Genomic DNA, 15,384 nt, shown 5'->3' with positions numbered 1-15,384 from the left:
CACAGGCTTCTCCGGTATGCTGTCACAGACGTTCGATTGCTTCTAATAAATTGATGAAATAGAGGACACTGAGACCGAAGTTGAAAAAAGAAGTGCATTTATTATTAAAATTGATAACTTAAACATCTGAGCAACAAAAGCAAAATCTGTCCAAAAAGCCTTTTTACAAATGATTTACACACAGCCTGAACTCGACTTTCCTTTTTTTCAGAGAATGTTTTATACACATTGTGAACAAGGGTGCCTCAAACTAACTAAGAGAAGAAAATATACAATAAAAACATACTTCATACTATGGCAATAAAGGAATGGTAGCCAAGCCAACGCATTGTGTTCGTCAAATCTCAATGCAAAATGGTGTAAGGCAGATGCAGACTGGACTGAAGCACTGCAGGTACCGTCCCCTCTCCTCCAAGCAGAGAGCAGCTTTGAATGAAGAAGAATGCTAACCCGTTAGCTTAATACATGCTGTGTTCTGTCTTGTTTCGATTTGTCATAATATTGCAAGACCCCCCTATATAATTTTATCATACAAACACATTTCTTAGAATGTACAAATATATTTTAACTTACAAATTAATTTAGTTTAAGTTAATTCAACGGGTAGCTGAAGCTTTTGGTTTAGAGGAGAGACACAACAACAGAACCACTCAATTCTCAAACACTGCTTTGCAAAAATCCTCAAACGCAGGATCTGCAAAGGTTCACGACGAACAAAACGTTGGGAAGCATGTGCGTCCAACTGAAGGTTAACTGTGAGAGGAAGGAAAGCGCTTCAGGTGAGATTTCAGGGACAAGATGGCAGATCTCTGGGAGAAACTCAAAGTGTTCGATGGGAAGAAGCACCGATCATCTCATTCTTTCAGCAGGAAGGTTCTTTGCCACTACTACGAGGCAGCGATGGAAGTTGTGCGTGGTTTACATGTTGGAAAAGTCAGAGAAAAAGAGAAGTGGATGCTTGGAAGAGATCGTTTAATACTTTCATTAGTGTTTGGAACACAAACGAATTTAGTTGCACTTGTTTTTCTCATGTTTCCTCTCAAACCACTTCTGTTTGGACTTTCAGCATTTAGGATTTGTTCTACAGAGCCGTCTCGTTATTATCAGTAATCTCACAGCCGGGTAGGAGACGATCCTCTCTTCAGCTCGGCTCCAAACGCACTGTTCTTAAATAAGGTACACTCAAAGGTGATTGTTACATATACTACTCTCTGTCGTCCTCTTCAACAGGATCATTCAGGTAAGCTCTTATGAAGATGTACTGCATTATGAACGAGAGATGGTGAGAACAGTTGCTGTCACACGTCTTATTTTTTCTATAATTGTTAACAAAGCATGTGTCAGTGGAAGTATCCCTGAGGTGGTGTGACCACATCTCTGGTTTCAGTGATCCACAGTTCAAGGATGTTTCAGCTTTGCTCTGATCTACTGTGAGCTCACTACAAAGAGCCTGCATGAGTGAAAATAAAAGTCAAAGGATCAGATGGTGTTAAAAAAACAAAGAGGTTGTTGAGATGCTCATTCAAGGTTGAAGCTTGAATAATATTTAAAAGTCCAAAGGATGTTTTGTGGTGATGAGAGGAGGAAGCTCTAGTTGTTGGGGATGCTCTGAAGATATGTGAGGATGTGCTGGATCTTCTCCAGGCGCTCACGGAGGCTGGTCATGGAGAGGACAGACAGCTGGTACCGCGGGTCAATGGGCAGAACAGCCAGGAGCCACCAGCAGCAGGCTGGACCGTTAGGAGTCGCCTGGAAGAGAGAAAAAAAGTAGGATAAGAACTTTGCTGTCATAACCAAAATCTTTCAGACAGACAGAGGCCTGAATATTCTCCCAATCTCCTACTATTGATGTGATCGGTCAGAGGTGTTATTACCTCCATTCACTGTTTTGTGAGTGTTTTTTGCTGCTATAGCTGAAACATGTTTCTGCAGCAACCAGAGGCCTGCAGCTTGAGAGTTTAAGTCTTCTACTATGTGTGTTATACTTAAGTAGGCCAGTTACATCACTAGTAACTCAGTAATGTTCTCCTTTGTACTGATAGCATTTTCAAGGTGCTTGTATTACATGTACACTCTATGACCCTGGAATGAGTTATAACAGACATGACCTTTTACAGTAATCTGCCACAGGAGTGCATGCAATCATTTTCTTTGAGAGGCTGAGCCAGTTACAAAATGTGCTTAACACAACAAGGATTTGACGTGAATTATGTTTGCCTCGTCTGTTCTACATTTTTTACCGGCAGTTGAAAGTATTACAGTTTCCTGGAACAAACATGCTCATAAATCACCAAAAAAATCCTGGTCAACGTTTTGCTGTATAAGCGAGTGAGCACGTGGTACAGTTGGGTATTCTCTTCATGACACTCTTATGACGCAACAGAGCTGCTGGGATTAGATACGAAGCAACCCATAAAGCTCTTTAGCCTATATTGTCAATAGACTCCGCCCCATGGTTGTCCTTACAGTGGAGCTGTAATCCCTCTGAGCGCCGCAGGCTGCGAGCCAGAGCGGAGCACAGACAACATCTGTGTTTGGGTATTAAGACTTCAGGAGTCAGGTGAATGCACTGGCATTGTGGGTTTCCCCTAAAGTCAAGTGTGTCATAAGATGATTCTAAGTTTAGAATAGGAATTTGCAACGTTAAATGAAACAATAAAGCTCAACAGAGCCTTCAGTGTTTTGATGAAAAATAATGCTTGTGAGGAACTCATCTGATAAAAGCAATAATAATGAATATGATTAATCATAACAACACACGCTCTAGTTTCCCTTTGCTTATCTGCATGTCTTGATAAATAAAAAGTTGGGACAATGTACTGGAGGCAGACTGTGAAACAAATGATGTCTTGTCCTTATAGACCGCCCCACCAACTGCTCGGCTGTGATCTGCTTCCAACTGACTCTCACAATTTGTTCACCCAAAAAAGAAAGTTTACTAAACTAGTCAAGCTCTCCATTGTATACTAGCACAATATATACAGGAGAGATGAAAATGACTTAATTATTATGTAAAAAGACAATAAGTGCAAGGGAGTCTCTACAGACACAGAAACATATTTATTGTGTCCTATCGTCTAAACAAACGTTAGCACCAGTGCAACAATCTTGCCTAATAACGCGGCTCTGACTCGGGTATATTTACTCCTGCTGCTGTCCAGAACATCTGTGTCTAATATTTGACTTGTTATGAAAGAACAAGCTTTATAATATAGTCCTGAAATAAAGTACTGTGGGCAGGAAGAGTCAAATCTCTACAGTTGGAAGAGGAGAGACGCTGCGGGATGTTTACCTGGATGTCAGCTTCTCTTTCGGGCATTGGTCCAAAGTGCTGCAGGATCTGGTTGTGGAAGCGGATCTTGAGGTTCTGGAACCAGACGCGGGCCTGCTCATACACTTCATCATGCAGCTCTTGGAGACTCTCTAGCTCATCACTGTCCTCGACCTGTTAGAAAAAGAATAAATGATTCTATCAGCCACTATTGGATTGCTTAAACTCCTGTTCGATACATTCATTTAGAAGGAACTGGAATAAACAAAAATACCAAAAATAAAGCCCCTACAGACTTTTTATATAAACATATGAAGGCTGAATGTACTGTACATAACATAATTCTTACCCTTGTATCTTCTAAATGCTCAATGTCAGCAGTACTGTAGCCGTCCTTCATTCCTCGGGACAGGACTCTGAAGCGCTTTCCTCCGATTGTGTCCACGACCGACCGTCCGTCAGGGAGGAAATGAACGCTCCTGATGGTCAGCATGCAGCCATAATCTACAAACCTGCACGGGAGGGAACAGTTTGTTTAGAGCTTAGCTGAAGTTTTGGCAGTGTATTCCAGTAATCCCTCTGAAATCTTTTGTAAAAGTTTACAGAAAGTCCGACAAAATTCCTAGAAAGTTGAGTAATCTTCATCGTCGTGCGCTTACCCTCTCTGAGGATCATTGATACACATTCCAAACTGCCGCGTGCCCGTTTCCATGCAGCGGCGAATCATGAGGCGGTAACGTGGCTCGAAGACATGCAGGGGGCAAGGCACGGTGGGGTAAGCCATGGTACACACAAAGATAGGCACATTCTTTGTAAGACTGCACAGAGGGGGGAAAAGGAGAGAAACATGTTAGACCCTTTGAACCTTCTGCATTTTAGATGATCGAACACAGGAAACAACTCTTACTCTGAGAGCTCTTGTGTCTCCTCCAGATGGGTTTTAGTCCTCTCTGCATTCTCCTGACTCAAATACTGTTTGATCAGCGTGTCCAAGACGGTCGTCACCTTATACTTCCTGCATGCCAGATACTGGAGAGAGCAGGATATGAGTTGGTTATTAAAACGTGAAACATGCATTTTGATTAGCACAATGAACACAGATTGAATGCATCCGAAGCCTGGTCTCTCACCTCTTTCAGGCTCTCTTTGCAGAGGGGACACTGGGGTGTGTGGTCCAAGCAGCGTTCCAGACAGTTTTTGCAGAAGGTGTGGCCGCATGGCGTCGTCACAGGCTCGTAAAACAACCTGCAAAGATCACGGAGAGGCAGCGTTAAAGAGTTTGTTCTGAAGGTTCAGTCAGTGCGCACTGTGTGCTGACATGAGACTTCATGGTTAATCTGAGCATGTGACCTCACCTCATGCAGAGAGAGCACTCCAAGTCGTTGGGGTCCAGCAGGTCCACTGGAACACTTCTGCAGGTTTTAGCTTTGGCAATCTGTTGTTTGAAGCCTTTAGTGAGACCTAAAGTCAACAAGAGAGAGCAAAGCATTTCACAAACAATCTATTACTACTACATGTGAGATCATGATATCTGTTTAAAGCAGATCTGACTGAAAATGTAAATATAATAGCATAGGAAGAACGGATTTGCCACTGACCTTGTCTTTTATGCTTGCTGCTTCCACTGTCCACTAAACAGGGTTCTGTTTCTGACGCCGATAGCTTCCTCTTCAGCAGGCTCCCCTTCTCCTGGTCTCCCAGTTGAGGAGCAGAACAAACTCTCTTCAGTCCCTCCTCGCCACAACCAGAGCCGTGCAGCCGTAGCGAATGAGCTCGGCTCAGACTGGGCCGCTCCAGGCTTTCCCAGCGTTTCTGTTTAATGAAAGAGGACAGAAGGGTGCAAAGATGTTAAGGGTTTCTTATTAATAACTGTCAAAAAGAAAAAATCAACTCATTATTCCGTGTGCTAGTACCTCCTGGTTGTCCGGATAGTGGTGAACAGAGGCGGCGCGGCTTTGGTTTTGTCTTTGGACTGGGCTCTGTAGGTGAAGTCGGGCATCAGCTACAAGGGTTTTACTACGCAGGTGAGGCGACGTGTTCTGTGTTGTTTCCCTCAGGCCCACCTTGACGTTTTCATCATCGGGGTAGAGCAGGTCACACAGGATCTGTAGAAAAAGAATCAGTTTGTCAACTGAAGTCAGCGTCATCAAAGACAATGAAATTATTCTGAGTAAGAAACCCGATCTCTGCAGGGCTAAGATGAATATGAGGGCAGTTAAATTATGAAAATAAAGATTCTGGTTTATTTTTAAAATTTTATTTCCTTGGACGATTATGAAAGGAAGGGAAATCTAGAAATGGTTGATATTTTCAATTTGCTTAGTTGGGCTTTTTGTCCTCTCGGCACAAAGCAGTTATTGACAAAAGATTCAACTACACAATGGTGTGAATCCAATTCCTTTACCAGGAACGAGAACAAACTTAGCCATGATAATGTACGTGGCATTGTGGGGTCAGAAGAGAAAGCAAACGTTGTTCAGACAGTTAACTTAAGCTGTGTACAAAGTAGATATCAGCATGACCTGAGTTTGAACTCTCAGTCCTTACGAGTCTGTAGCAAAGACCACCAATCTTCCTTCGGTCAAGTAAGATAACCTGAACTACAGATAATCAGACAGACGTACTCCTCACACATCTTATCTTTTCTCCTCACAGGGTAAAGACGCTGCTGGCGCTCCTTAAAATTTTAACCATCATTTTTAGTTTTGTATTTGTGCTTTAACGTGTTCCCATATGCTCAGCATTGTTTGAAGCCCTGTCATCTCTCGGCGAGGACAACAAGCTCGAACGTTGTCAGTTTCTATTTCATTAAACTTGCCGTTTTCATTAGACGTGTATCAAGAAGCCCTTTGAGACTCACGGTATGACTGGAGGTTACACAAACTTGATTTGACAGTGTATTGATGCATGCTGTCTCGCTCTCACACGGTTGCAGATTGATGTCTAGACTGGCAGTGACACTCGGAGCATCAGAAAGATAAAGATTCTGACACGGTATCAATACAACCATCATGCCTTACTAACAGCTCCAATCACACACATAACAAGTGAAAACCGGAGATGACTAATGTGATTATGTATGCTTCCTTATACAATGATGAGTCAGGGATGATGACACAAAACTTTAGAGGCATTATCAAATGAAAGTAAGTTGGAGAAGTTTCATCACACGCTGGCAACAAACAGTTTGGTTATTAGAAAGTTGAAGGAGTACAGCTTACGTGAGTCATCAGTGTGTCGCTTACGCAACTGCAAAACTGTGTTGTGTCTATTATGTGGTACTAATGTAATTAAAGACTGTCACAAGACACGACCTGCGAAGGACTTATGCAATTCCATGGCTGATGATGTGAAAAGAAAGAACTGTTGATCTTTATCGCTGAGAAAGTCTAAAGTTTGATATATTTTTAAGTCTATTCCTATTTACTTTACAAATATAACCAAGAACTGTGGTTTCAGTGCAGCGTGGAGCTTTTGTTTTCACGACAGATTCACGAAGCAATTATTTCTTATAAACTGTAAACATGATTAACGCTAATGTGATTCAGCACACTTTCTATTTCTCTCTGTGCATTTATGTGATTTTATTTTCTATTTTTATGGACAGATTTGGATGATCCGAGTTATATGCCAATTGTAATTAATCTCTCACAGTGCTTTGAAGAGGCATTTTCTAACCATAGAGGACAATGCATGAGGTAAATCCTGTTAAAAACACAGCTCTACAAACGCCTATAAAACACAGCAGTACTACCATGTTTCCAGTTAAAATGTTTATTTACTCATAATGCCAAAGGGGGATTTTTAAGATCCCTGCCATGAAAGAACAATGGTTCCATTAAGTCAATGTAGTATAACAGCAGATGCTGGCTATAAAGCCAGAACAGAAAGCTGAGTGCATTTTAACAGGTAACAGGAACGCTTTACGTCCACAGCTACCCAGTCCAACAGCTTGCACATGCATGTACCCAGATTCCTTGAAGCAACGGTACAAGGTATACTTGCAGGGAGTTTTTGCAACATGTTATGTGGACGCGCAGTCATTGTTGGTTGCAAAGGTGAACAATTGGAGCAATAAATTCCTCACTGGGTGCTACACTGACTGAGTTCTCCTGCTTGTGAGGCTGTGTCGGCAGTGACTAAATGCACCAGGATGCATTGCAAGCAAGAGCCCCGACCTCGCCCCGTTACACTTCTTCCACCATACACTGTAGCTCAAATTATCATGGCTGAATATACAAGAGCCCTAGAGACACAGAGATAATATGAAACAACTGCAGGCGTTCTTCAACTATATCCCTAAAACTGATCGATAAACATAAGTTTGAAAATCTGTTAAAAATATCTTTGGCTTACAATCTATTGAGGCTAGCTCCTCCAGCCGTGTTGCATAAACATTCAGCGACCTCATCTGCGCTCACTGCCAGACTAGGATGACAACAGATTCTTCGCTTCCCACACTGCCAGCAGATTAATCATAACCGCTTTCTCTCACCTTTTCCACTTGTCTTTTAGCGCAGGGGAAGTCCTCGTCCACAGCCAGGCATTGGAGGAAGGCTTGTAGAGACTCATCCACTTGGCCCATCTCATGCAGCACCGTAGCTTTCCTAAACGCAGCCTGAAAAGGCAGAGAGAAACATGTAAATTAAACGTCTGTACAAGTGTTATAATGTGTACACTGGGGATTCTCCCAAATGCATAATCCACTTTAAATGCTGTGTGCACATAAACAGTCTTTCAAACCTCTTACGGTTTTACTTTGGCTGGTGAGTGTCATTTTAAATTTACAGAGCGACCCATATTAAACATCCAAGCTTCTAAAGCTATTCTGAAGCTTCTCAATAAAGCAACATAAAATTACCAATTATCAAGGTGCCTTTAAATGATATATTTTGCACCACAAATTAAGATTATGCTTGGCTTCAACCAAGACATGTGGTCCTCTGTAACTGATGTAATGGATGTTAATGGGGTTGACCGTAATTACCCTCTGTTGTGATCTAGAAAACCTTTTAAGTCATGATACTCTTTTGCAACTTGTCTACCCAATGTAAATGCCTTTAATACAAAACTAAAGATGGCAGGAGGTCGTCAAAAAGCATGCCTTGTAGACAAACAGGAGAAGAATAAAGAAATGTATTAAGTAGCTTTTCAGGAAGTATCATTGTGTAATAATGAGTGTGAGTGAGTAAACGTGTTTATGTATCAATGGCGTCTGTAAACCGGCCTACATTAGCTCATTACTTTAACCCAATGACATGTCAGCTAAGGCGCTCCCTGTCTGTGGCTTTGGCGGCAGCAGCCTTAAAATATACCTTTTCTCAGAAATGGTCAGCTGACCATATAACCCAGATTGACCCGGGGCGGATCCAGAGGGGGTGGCCCCCCTTGAAATCTGATTGGCCAACCCAAGTGCCAACCCAAAATCCTAAACTAAGATTGGCTATATGCCTTGTCAGAGGTGGGACTTTTGGGCTGTGTTGCAACAGGCTGTGAGTAGCTTTTTTTTCCATTTCAATGTGGCACATTTCCTTTAGTACTTTAAATTGTTACTCTGACCACACATCTTCTGTTTGAGTCCTTATAGAATTAAGCTTAGAAGGTTAATTAAATCCTATTCATTTGTGTGTGCGTGTGGACACATACTACATGCCACCCCTGCATAAGTCAGTGCCCCAGGTGGGCCACCCTAGTCAAAAAGTCTGGATCCGCCCCTGGATTTAACACACCCAGACTTTTGTGAGAAAAGGTAGTAGTGTGAGCATGTGTACACAACCTAGCATAGCCACTATCCTTACACTGATAGCATGGTGATCTGACAAAGTCATGCTAACAGTGTCCTAAAGTTTGAATAGAAGAGATTTTCAAAAACAAAATTACATTTCTGTGTCATGAGATGAGTGAGTGACCTACTTCTGCAGAACAACTAGACTCGGGAAAAAATTCTGTATCCTCCAAAGCCAGGTGGTACTGTTTGAGAGCCGTGTACGCCTCAGCTCGAGACAGTCGTGCCGATGCGGTCATCTCCGGATCTGAAGCAGGAAATTGAGAGAGGGAGAAAAATGGTTATATACCAACCGGATAAGTTTTCATTACAATATAAATCTTTAATCATTAGAGAGCACAGCATCTTGGATCTAGTGATCTCAATTTTATGAAACACAGCACATGTAACACAATTCTTATCACATCGACTACAGAACATCTTTCCTAATTGCATTGGTGGGCAGTTTTAATAATCTGTCATTTCCTGCCAGTCATATGTTACATAAACCTATTGCAAACACAAAATTGTTTATAACTGTGTCAATTAATTTTCTGGAGACAATGCCAAAGAAAAATATGTTGCAAAAGCCTGAAAGAGCAGCAAGAGATCAGTGGATTTTTTTGTATTTCTATTCCCGGGGCAAAAGAGCTACATAACTACTGGCATGTACTCAAAACAAATAAAATAATAATGTGATAACCTTAAAAGCTCTCAGAAATGGCTACATTATTGGGGATAATAAGTGTAAACCTTAACATGGGCAATTCATTACGGACAACGTGGATGTGGTTAAATCAGGAATTTGGGTTTAATCTAATCATCCAAATTTGTTTTAAGCAAGTCTCAACATTTTCACGCAGTCTGTCAAGCTGCTGCCTTTACTCACTAATAAATTGTGTTAGTGGATAAATTTAACCAGCATTTCATCAAAAGTTCTTGAAGTTTCATTTCTTTCATTGCCAGAGTTGCAATTTGTCAGCACCTGGCGCGCCATCAATCCAAGTGATTTATTACCTTCTTTTGATACATATGGGTTGAAGATCATTTTTCTGATGTTTGGCAGATGCTAATGTGGACAGGACGACAGGTGGGTTGTCTAGACATTAAAACATCAGGGAAGAATACCTGAATATCTGGAAGTTTCTGTCCTGCGTCTCAGGTTGTCTGCAACACTGAGGCCCTGTGCTGTCTAAAACAGGAGGTATGACTGCAGCACAACCTCAGTGCCAGCTGTCTGCATCCTCGACCCAATGTCAAAGGATGCGTCACACCAAATATGCTCATTTAGTGCTTAAATTAAATCTGCTTTTCTTGCTTATATATTATTTTCCCATCCTCACATTTATTCAATATTTTATGATAAAGAGGCAGAAGGAAAAATGATGGACATGTAACAAAGGTTACATGAGACATTCAGTTACAGGTGAACTGTGGTTGACTGGTTTTGAGACTATGCCTGTGTTACACAATGTACGAACACAGCCGGCACTGCATCCACATTTGGCAAGGGTGATGTTATCTTTTTACAGCCTTTCCATAGTCAATCAGAAATTAAGTAAATATTCTATGTAGCAAAAGCAAAAAAATAAAAATAAATAAGGGAAGTCCAATTCAACTCTTAACTGCAATTAGGGTCTTACATAGGTGTCAGGGGAGCTCAGGTTCTTAGAACGCAGCTCAAAGGTCAGCAATGATAGAGCAAGGTTATGTGTGTTACATCATTTGACCCAAATACTATGGAAGTTTGTATAAGCTCCCATAGACTAGGTAAAAGTTCAGGTCAAGTTTCCAGTCATCCTGTCAGACAACCAGGGTGAGGGAGTTAATGTGAATCTAAACACCTGATCCCCACCTTATAACAATAAATGATATAAGGGCATTTAAAATGTTTAACTCCCTAATCAATTTAGAAATAAATCCTGAAAGGAAATCATCATGATTTGTTCCTACATGGTTACTTATTTTCGGATTAAGAGGTTCTGAAATTGAAAAAGACCTTTGTCATGCAGTAATCTTTCCAAATTGCATCTTGCAGTTAATATGTGTATTTTTAGTTTCTAGTTCTATGAGATCCCTCTGAAAGGTAGGCTATGATAACTACCACAATTGCCCTAATTTTATTTTATCATGGAACTGTTCAGTGGAAATACAGGCAGTTTCCAACATAATCATCATCTCCACTAAATATTTGAGTTATAAATGCTTTGCTCAAGGGCACATCAGACTATAGTAGTTCCTGCTGAACATAGCATACGGTATCAATTCCCTTACAATCCTTGCAGCCGTAAACCTAAACCTTCACTGTTGCTTGTTTACAACATAACAGTTGTTGCTTGTTAACTATAAATCATCTGACATAAATGATTGGTACTTTTTTTTTATCATTGCATAACATACATTCTGTTACAAAAGGCCTCCTCACTGTCTGGCAGTGTCTATCTGACCAGCAGCTTGCCCTTATTGTCTCCTACATTTACCCATAAATGGTGCATTCATCCCTTTTTCAAACAGTTATGAAACCTGCTTGCTTGAGAAAGCCGTAACAATTATAAAATACATATGTCCTCCCTCTTGCTAAGTTACAAAACCTGCCCCAATGTGTGTCATGACCTGCCTTATGCAACTAGGATAGTGCGCATGCGCAGCATGTGAAATTTCGTAAGCAGCACATACCAGGGAACACGACAGCCAATGGGAGTAGACTGGCACCAGTACAACGCATGGTAGTAACGGTAACGGTTTTCAAAATGTTGGTCAGTAGAACTCACTCCACTTAGCCCTTTAGCATTCACTGACAACAAACAAAGACGAAAAACACTATGTCTTGTCATTCAAAATAAAGCTAACCCTAATGTTCATTGAATAACGTCTAGTTAACATGTATTCCTCTCTGGTCCTCACTGAGAGTGCGCAGATCCACTATCAGGAAACACCTTACTCTACTTGGAACAAGCATGTATGGTTATGTTAACAAAACACTTACCTCGCTGAATTACATCAGAGGCTAGCGACACAGCTTCTTGGTAGCGCTTTTTTCTACATAGCGTATCCACTTCACATTGCGTTTTCGACTTGCTCAGCTCGTCCGGGAACCATTTTTCTAAAAGTCCGCACAGAATTACATTAGCTTTCTCCTGTCCCCTCACGGGCTCCCTGCACAGCTTACATTTAGAGAGGAGCCGTCGTTGTAAACACCTTTTACAGTACGAATGTCCACAAGCTAAAGTCACAGGTTCACCCAAAAAGCTATGACAGTTGGGACAGTCAAACACATCGTCCCTTGAGGTGTCCCCGGCGTCCCGACTCCGACTCGAAGGTGCGTCTGACCCGGCCGCTTTTCTTTTGAAGTTGCGGAGGATACAGTCCACGAAAGTGTTTAATTGTTCTGGTCGCACGGGGCCATACCGCATAGCTACTGTAAACAAGTCTATAGCCTCTTTGAAGCAGTTTTCCGATGCGAACGCGTTAGCTTTCTGTAGTATAAGTTGATGGTGGTCCTCCTCTAAAGATACATTATCCGAGTCAGCACCAATGAAGAAGGCACTCCTCTCCTCCATAGCGTTCTTCACTTGCGACTGGAGCGACATAGTAGCGTCCCAAGAAGAAAATACTACGTTATGTAGACTTATGGTTTCTTCTGTCGGTGTGTCTAATCATTTCTATAGCTGTCGTGGTCAATGTCAGCATATCGAGCCGACTTTCACATACAGACACCCGATTGTTACATAAAAAAAAACAGCGTCACGTGAAGAGCAAAGTCGGGCTGTGATTGGCCAGGATGTCTTGGTTACAAAACCAGTGCTCGAAAGTTTCATAACTACGGAGGAGACGTAGTGAAGTTGACTGACTGTGTCATATAACAACGCTCCCGATTCTGTAATTTTGTACTACAGGCTATTCTGCATTAGGTCAACAGAAATGCAGGTATTTTTCCAGTAGGCCTATTTGTGTAGCCTACCATAGTTATTTTTTCTCATCTTGTTGCCAAATTCTTTATTACATATCCTACTTGTTTCATATGTTACATATTGTCATACTGCTTTTATGTTTTGGTGAACCAAAAACTAATTTGTACAAAATTGGTACACAATTATAGTATAGTATAGTATCTATATACAACATGTAGTAAAGGTAAAAAAAAAAAAAAAAGAATGTTGGTCCCTTAACTGTAGTATACATTTTCTGCCTGTGAGTCCACCTGATCCTGTTATAAAATCCAGTAAAGTTCAGCCTAAATTTTTCAACTTTGTTGAACAGAATGACGATGCACAAACATTGCAGACATGTGTACGTCATATGTGTACAAAGAAAATGACGATATGGCATTATCTAATTGAAGTAAAATAAATGACAACAATATACCATTATGAAATCATGATCATGTCAATGAGAGACATTTATTACTCTTTAAAAAGATCATTAACTATTTATAAGTTTAAGAGTTTAAATATATTGTTAAATTCACATTAAACCCCAGTAAACGTTTAGGGTGCCTTTTCTCATCTTGCATTTGATATATGAAATTTACCGCAGAGCATCAACAAGTTTACAGTGAAATCGCTGTTAAATTTATCATGTTCAAAATGCACAGTAAAGTTAAAGCTCAAAAGATTCCTACTGCAAATCTGATGTCACACAGATCTGTCATGATATATGCATACTGCTTTGCTGTTTTCACCTGTCAAAAGACAATTAAAAGTTTGGTCATGCAAAGGAGCTAACAAGAACATGATATGACTTTATGATGTCACCAAGCTTTTAAATGATTGAAGAACAATAAATAAACCTTATTTCCCTCATGAATAAATATAATAACAACAACAATAAATAATAATAAGTCACATACCTTTAAGAATGTATCAGAGCTGTTTTGGGAAATATTTGCTTCCAGGAAAACTGAATATGAACTTGTTATGAGAATTCACACAAAGATTATTAGGAAGAGTCTGAAGCAGCTTTATTGGCCAAAAATGTTTGCATACAAAAATGTGACTACAGTTTTTGATGCTCAGAATGTTCCTACATAGAAATAATAACAATCATCTAACTATATATACATACAAGTGGGTGAAAAGAGGTATTTTAATCTCTCAAACTGGTCATGCAAATCTATAGTCTGCTTTTGTAACATGTCAGCTCTCTCTCATCAAACATGAGCTTGTTTTCAATTTCCGCTAAATAAATGGATGCTGCTCACGAGGCTGGCTGACTGCACATATCCAATCAAGTTCTAGTTTCTAAACCTCAGTCAGTTGAATGTTACAAAAACTTTGGACCCACTTTTAACACCCGTTTGGTACACTGTCACGTAAATATATTGTATAGATTGGATATCTGAGTAGAAACAGATCAAGACCTTTTTTTAATCAACATATTATGATATTCTATACCAATGACTGTATATATAGATGGACAACGCGTCTCCATCTGCTCCCATTGTACGTAATTGATGCCAAAATAGCCCCTGTGATAGGCGCTGCCATCGTGCGATGGTGACGTCATATGGAGCCAGAGACTGCGCAGTAGAGATCGGCGAGTGAAGCGGCCGTAGCCACATCCGCTAACCCAAACACACACTTAACTTACCGAAAAAACAGCAAGGATCCCAAACGCCGGCGTGTTTAACAGCAGAACAGCTTCTCTGTGTCGGTGTGAGGTTAACATTCACAGGTGTAGAAACTTCAATGACTGTAGTGATTGTTTTAGTTACGTTTCCTCTCGCGGATCGTCCGCCACTCTGCTCACCCGGAACTGATTGGCTGCAGGAGCCGAATTTGTCAACAGAGCTGTCAATCATCATTTTGACAGCATCAAATAACTAATTAAATATAAACTTGTCGGAAAATGAACACTTGGACTTAAATCCGCATGATAATAACTAGCTTTAATGACAGAAACCATGTTTGAGAAAAATTTAACGGGCGTGTATTTTGATTTTATAGTTTGACCCATGTCCAACCTATTAACATGGAGGAGGCGGGCTTTATGACCTATACTGCACTATACTACAGAAGGGAGCATCATTGTACGTTGTTTGCCATTATCTTTGCCCTCCTGTAACATTTGAAAGACAATATTAACAACATTTAAACATGACCTGCTGTACCTCTGGTTCACACTCAACTTAGAAAAAGTAGGTCCAAATTATTTGCTGTATTAGAATAAATAAGAAAATATGAAACCACATTCTTTATTTTTAACTTCATCGTTTTTAAAGGTTTCAATTATGTATTTGCTAGCACACACGCACATGCTTTTCCTCATGGTTAAAATATTTGATTTATGTCTGTGAATAATTTGTGCATTTATACAATAGAAAGATATCCCAATCTCAAATACATTATGT

At 40.5% G+C, this 15,384-nt stretch overlaps 1 protein-coding gene across 1 annotated transcript; it reads right to left on the bottom strand.

The window, feature by feature from the left end:
* Positions 1 to 80: 80 nt before the first annotated feature.
* lonrf1 (LON peptidase N-terminal domain and ring finger 1) lies at positions 81 to 12,742 on the bottom strand. The gene is made up of 12 exons (XM_069666656.1): positions 12,022 to 12,742; positions 9,185 to 9,303; positions 7,767 to 7,889; positions 5,185 to 5,376; positions 4,870 to 5,083; positions 4,627 to 4,732; positions 4,402 to 4,516; positions 4,179 to 4,300; positions 3,931 to 4,089; positions 3,621 to 3,783; positions 3,293 to 3,445; positions 81 to 1,749 (listed from the first exon to the last, which is right to left on the bottom strand). The coding sequence occupies exons 1-12, from the start codon at positions 12,623 to 12,625 to the stop codon at positions 1,591 to 1,593; spliced, it is 2,229 nt and encodes a 742-aa protein (XP_069522757.1). The 5' UTR covers positions 12,626 to 12,742; the 3' UTR covers positions 81 to 1,590.
* Positions 12,743 to 15,384: the final 2,642 nt, after the last annotated feature.

Source organism: Semicossyphus pulcher, unplaced genomic scaffold (genome assembly GCF_022749685.1).
Source record: "Semicossyphus pulcher isolate SPU_LCO1_2020_fin unplaced genomic scaffold, fSemPul1.0.p SCAF_17, whole genome shotgun sequence".
Taxonomy (NCBI): Eukaryota; Metazoa; Chordata; class Actinopteri; order Labriformes; family Labridae; genus Semicossyphus; species Semicossyphus pulcher.
This window is presented reverse-complemented; position numbering and strand designations above follow the sequence as displayed.

What these genes read in the sequence shown, in the direction of transcription:
- lonrf1 (XM_069666656.1), bottom strand. Translation starts at nt 12,625, where the DNA reads ATGTCGCTCCAGTCGCAAGTGAAGAACGCTATGGAGGAGAGGAGTGCC. An exon ending in ACTATCCGGACAACCAGGAG is followed by an intron (nt 5,084 to 5,184) that starts GTACTAGCACAC and finishes TTCATTAAACAG; the next exon opens with AAACGCTGGGAAAGCCTGGA. An exon ending in AAAGAGAAGCTGACATCCAG is followed by an intron (nt 1,750 to 3,292) that starts GTAAACATCCCG and finishes TCTCTCTTCCAG; the next exon opens with GCGACTCCTAACGGTCCAGC.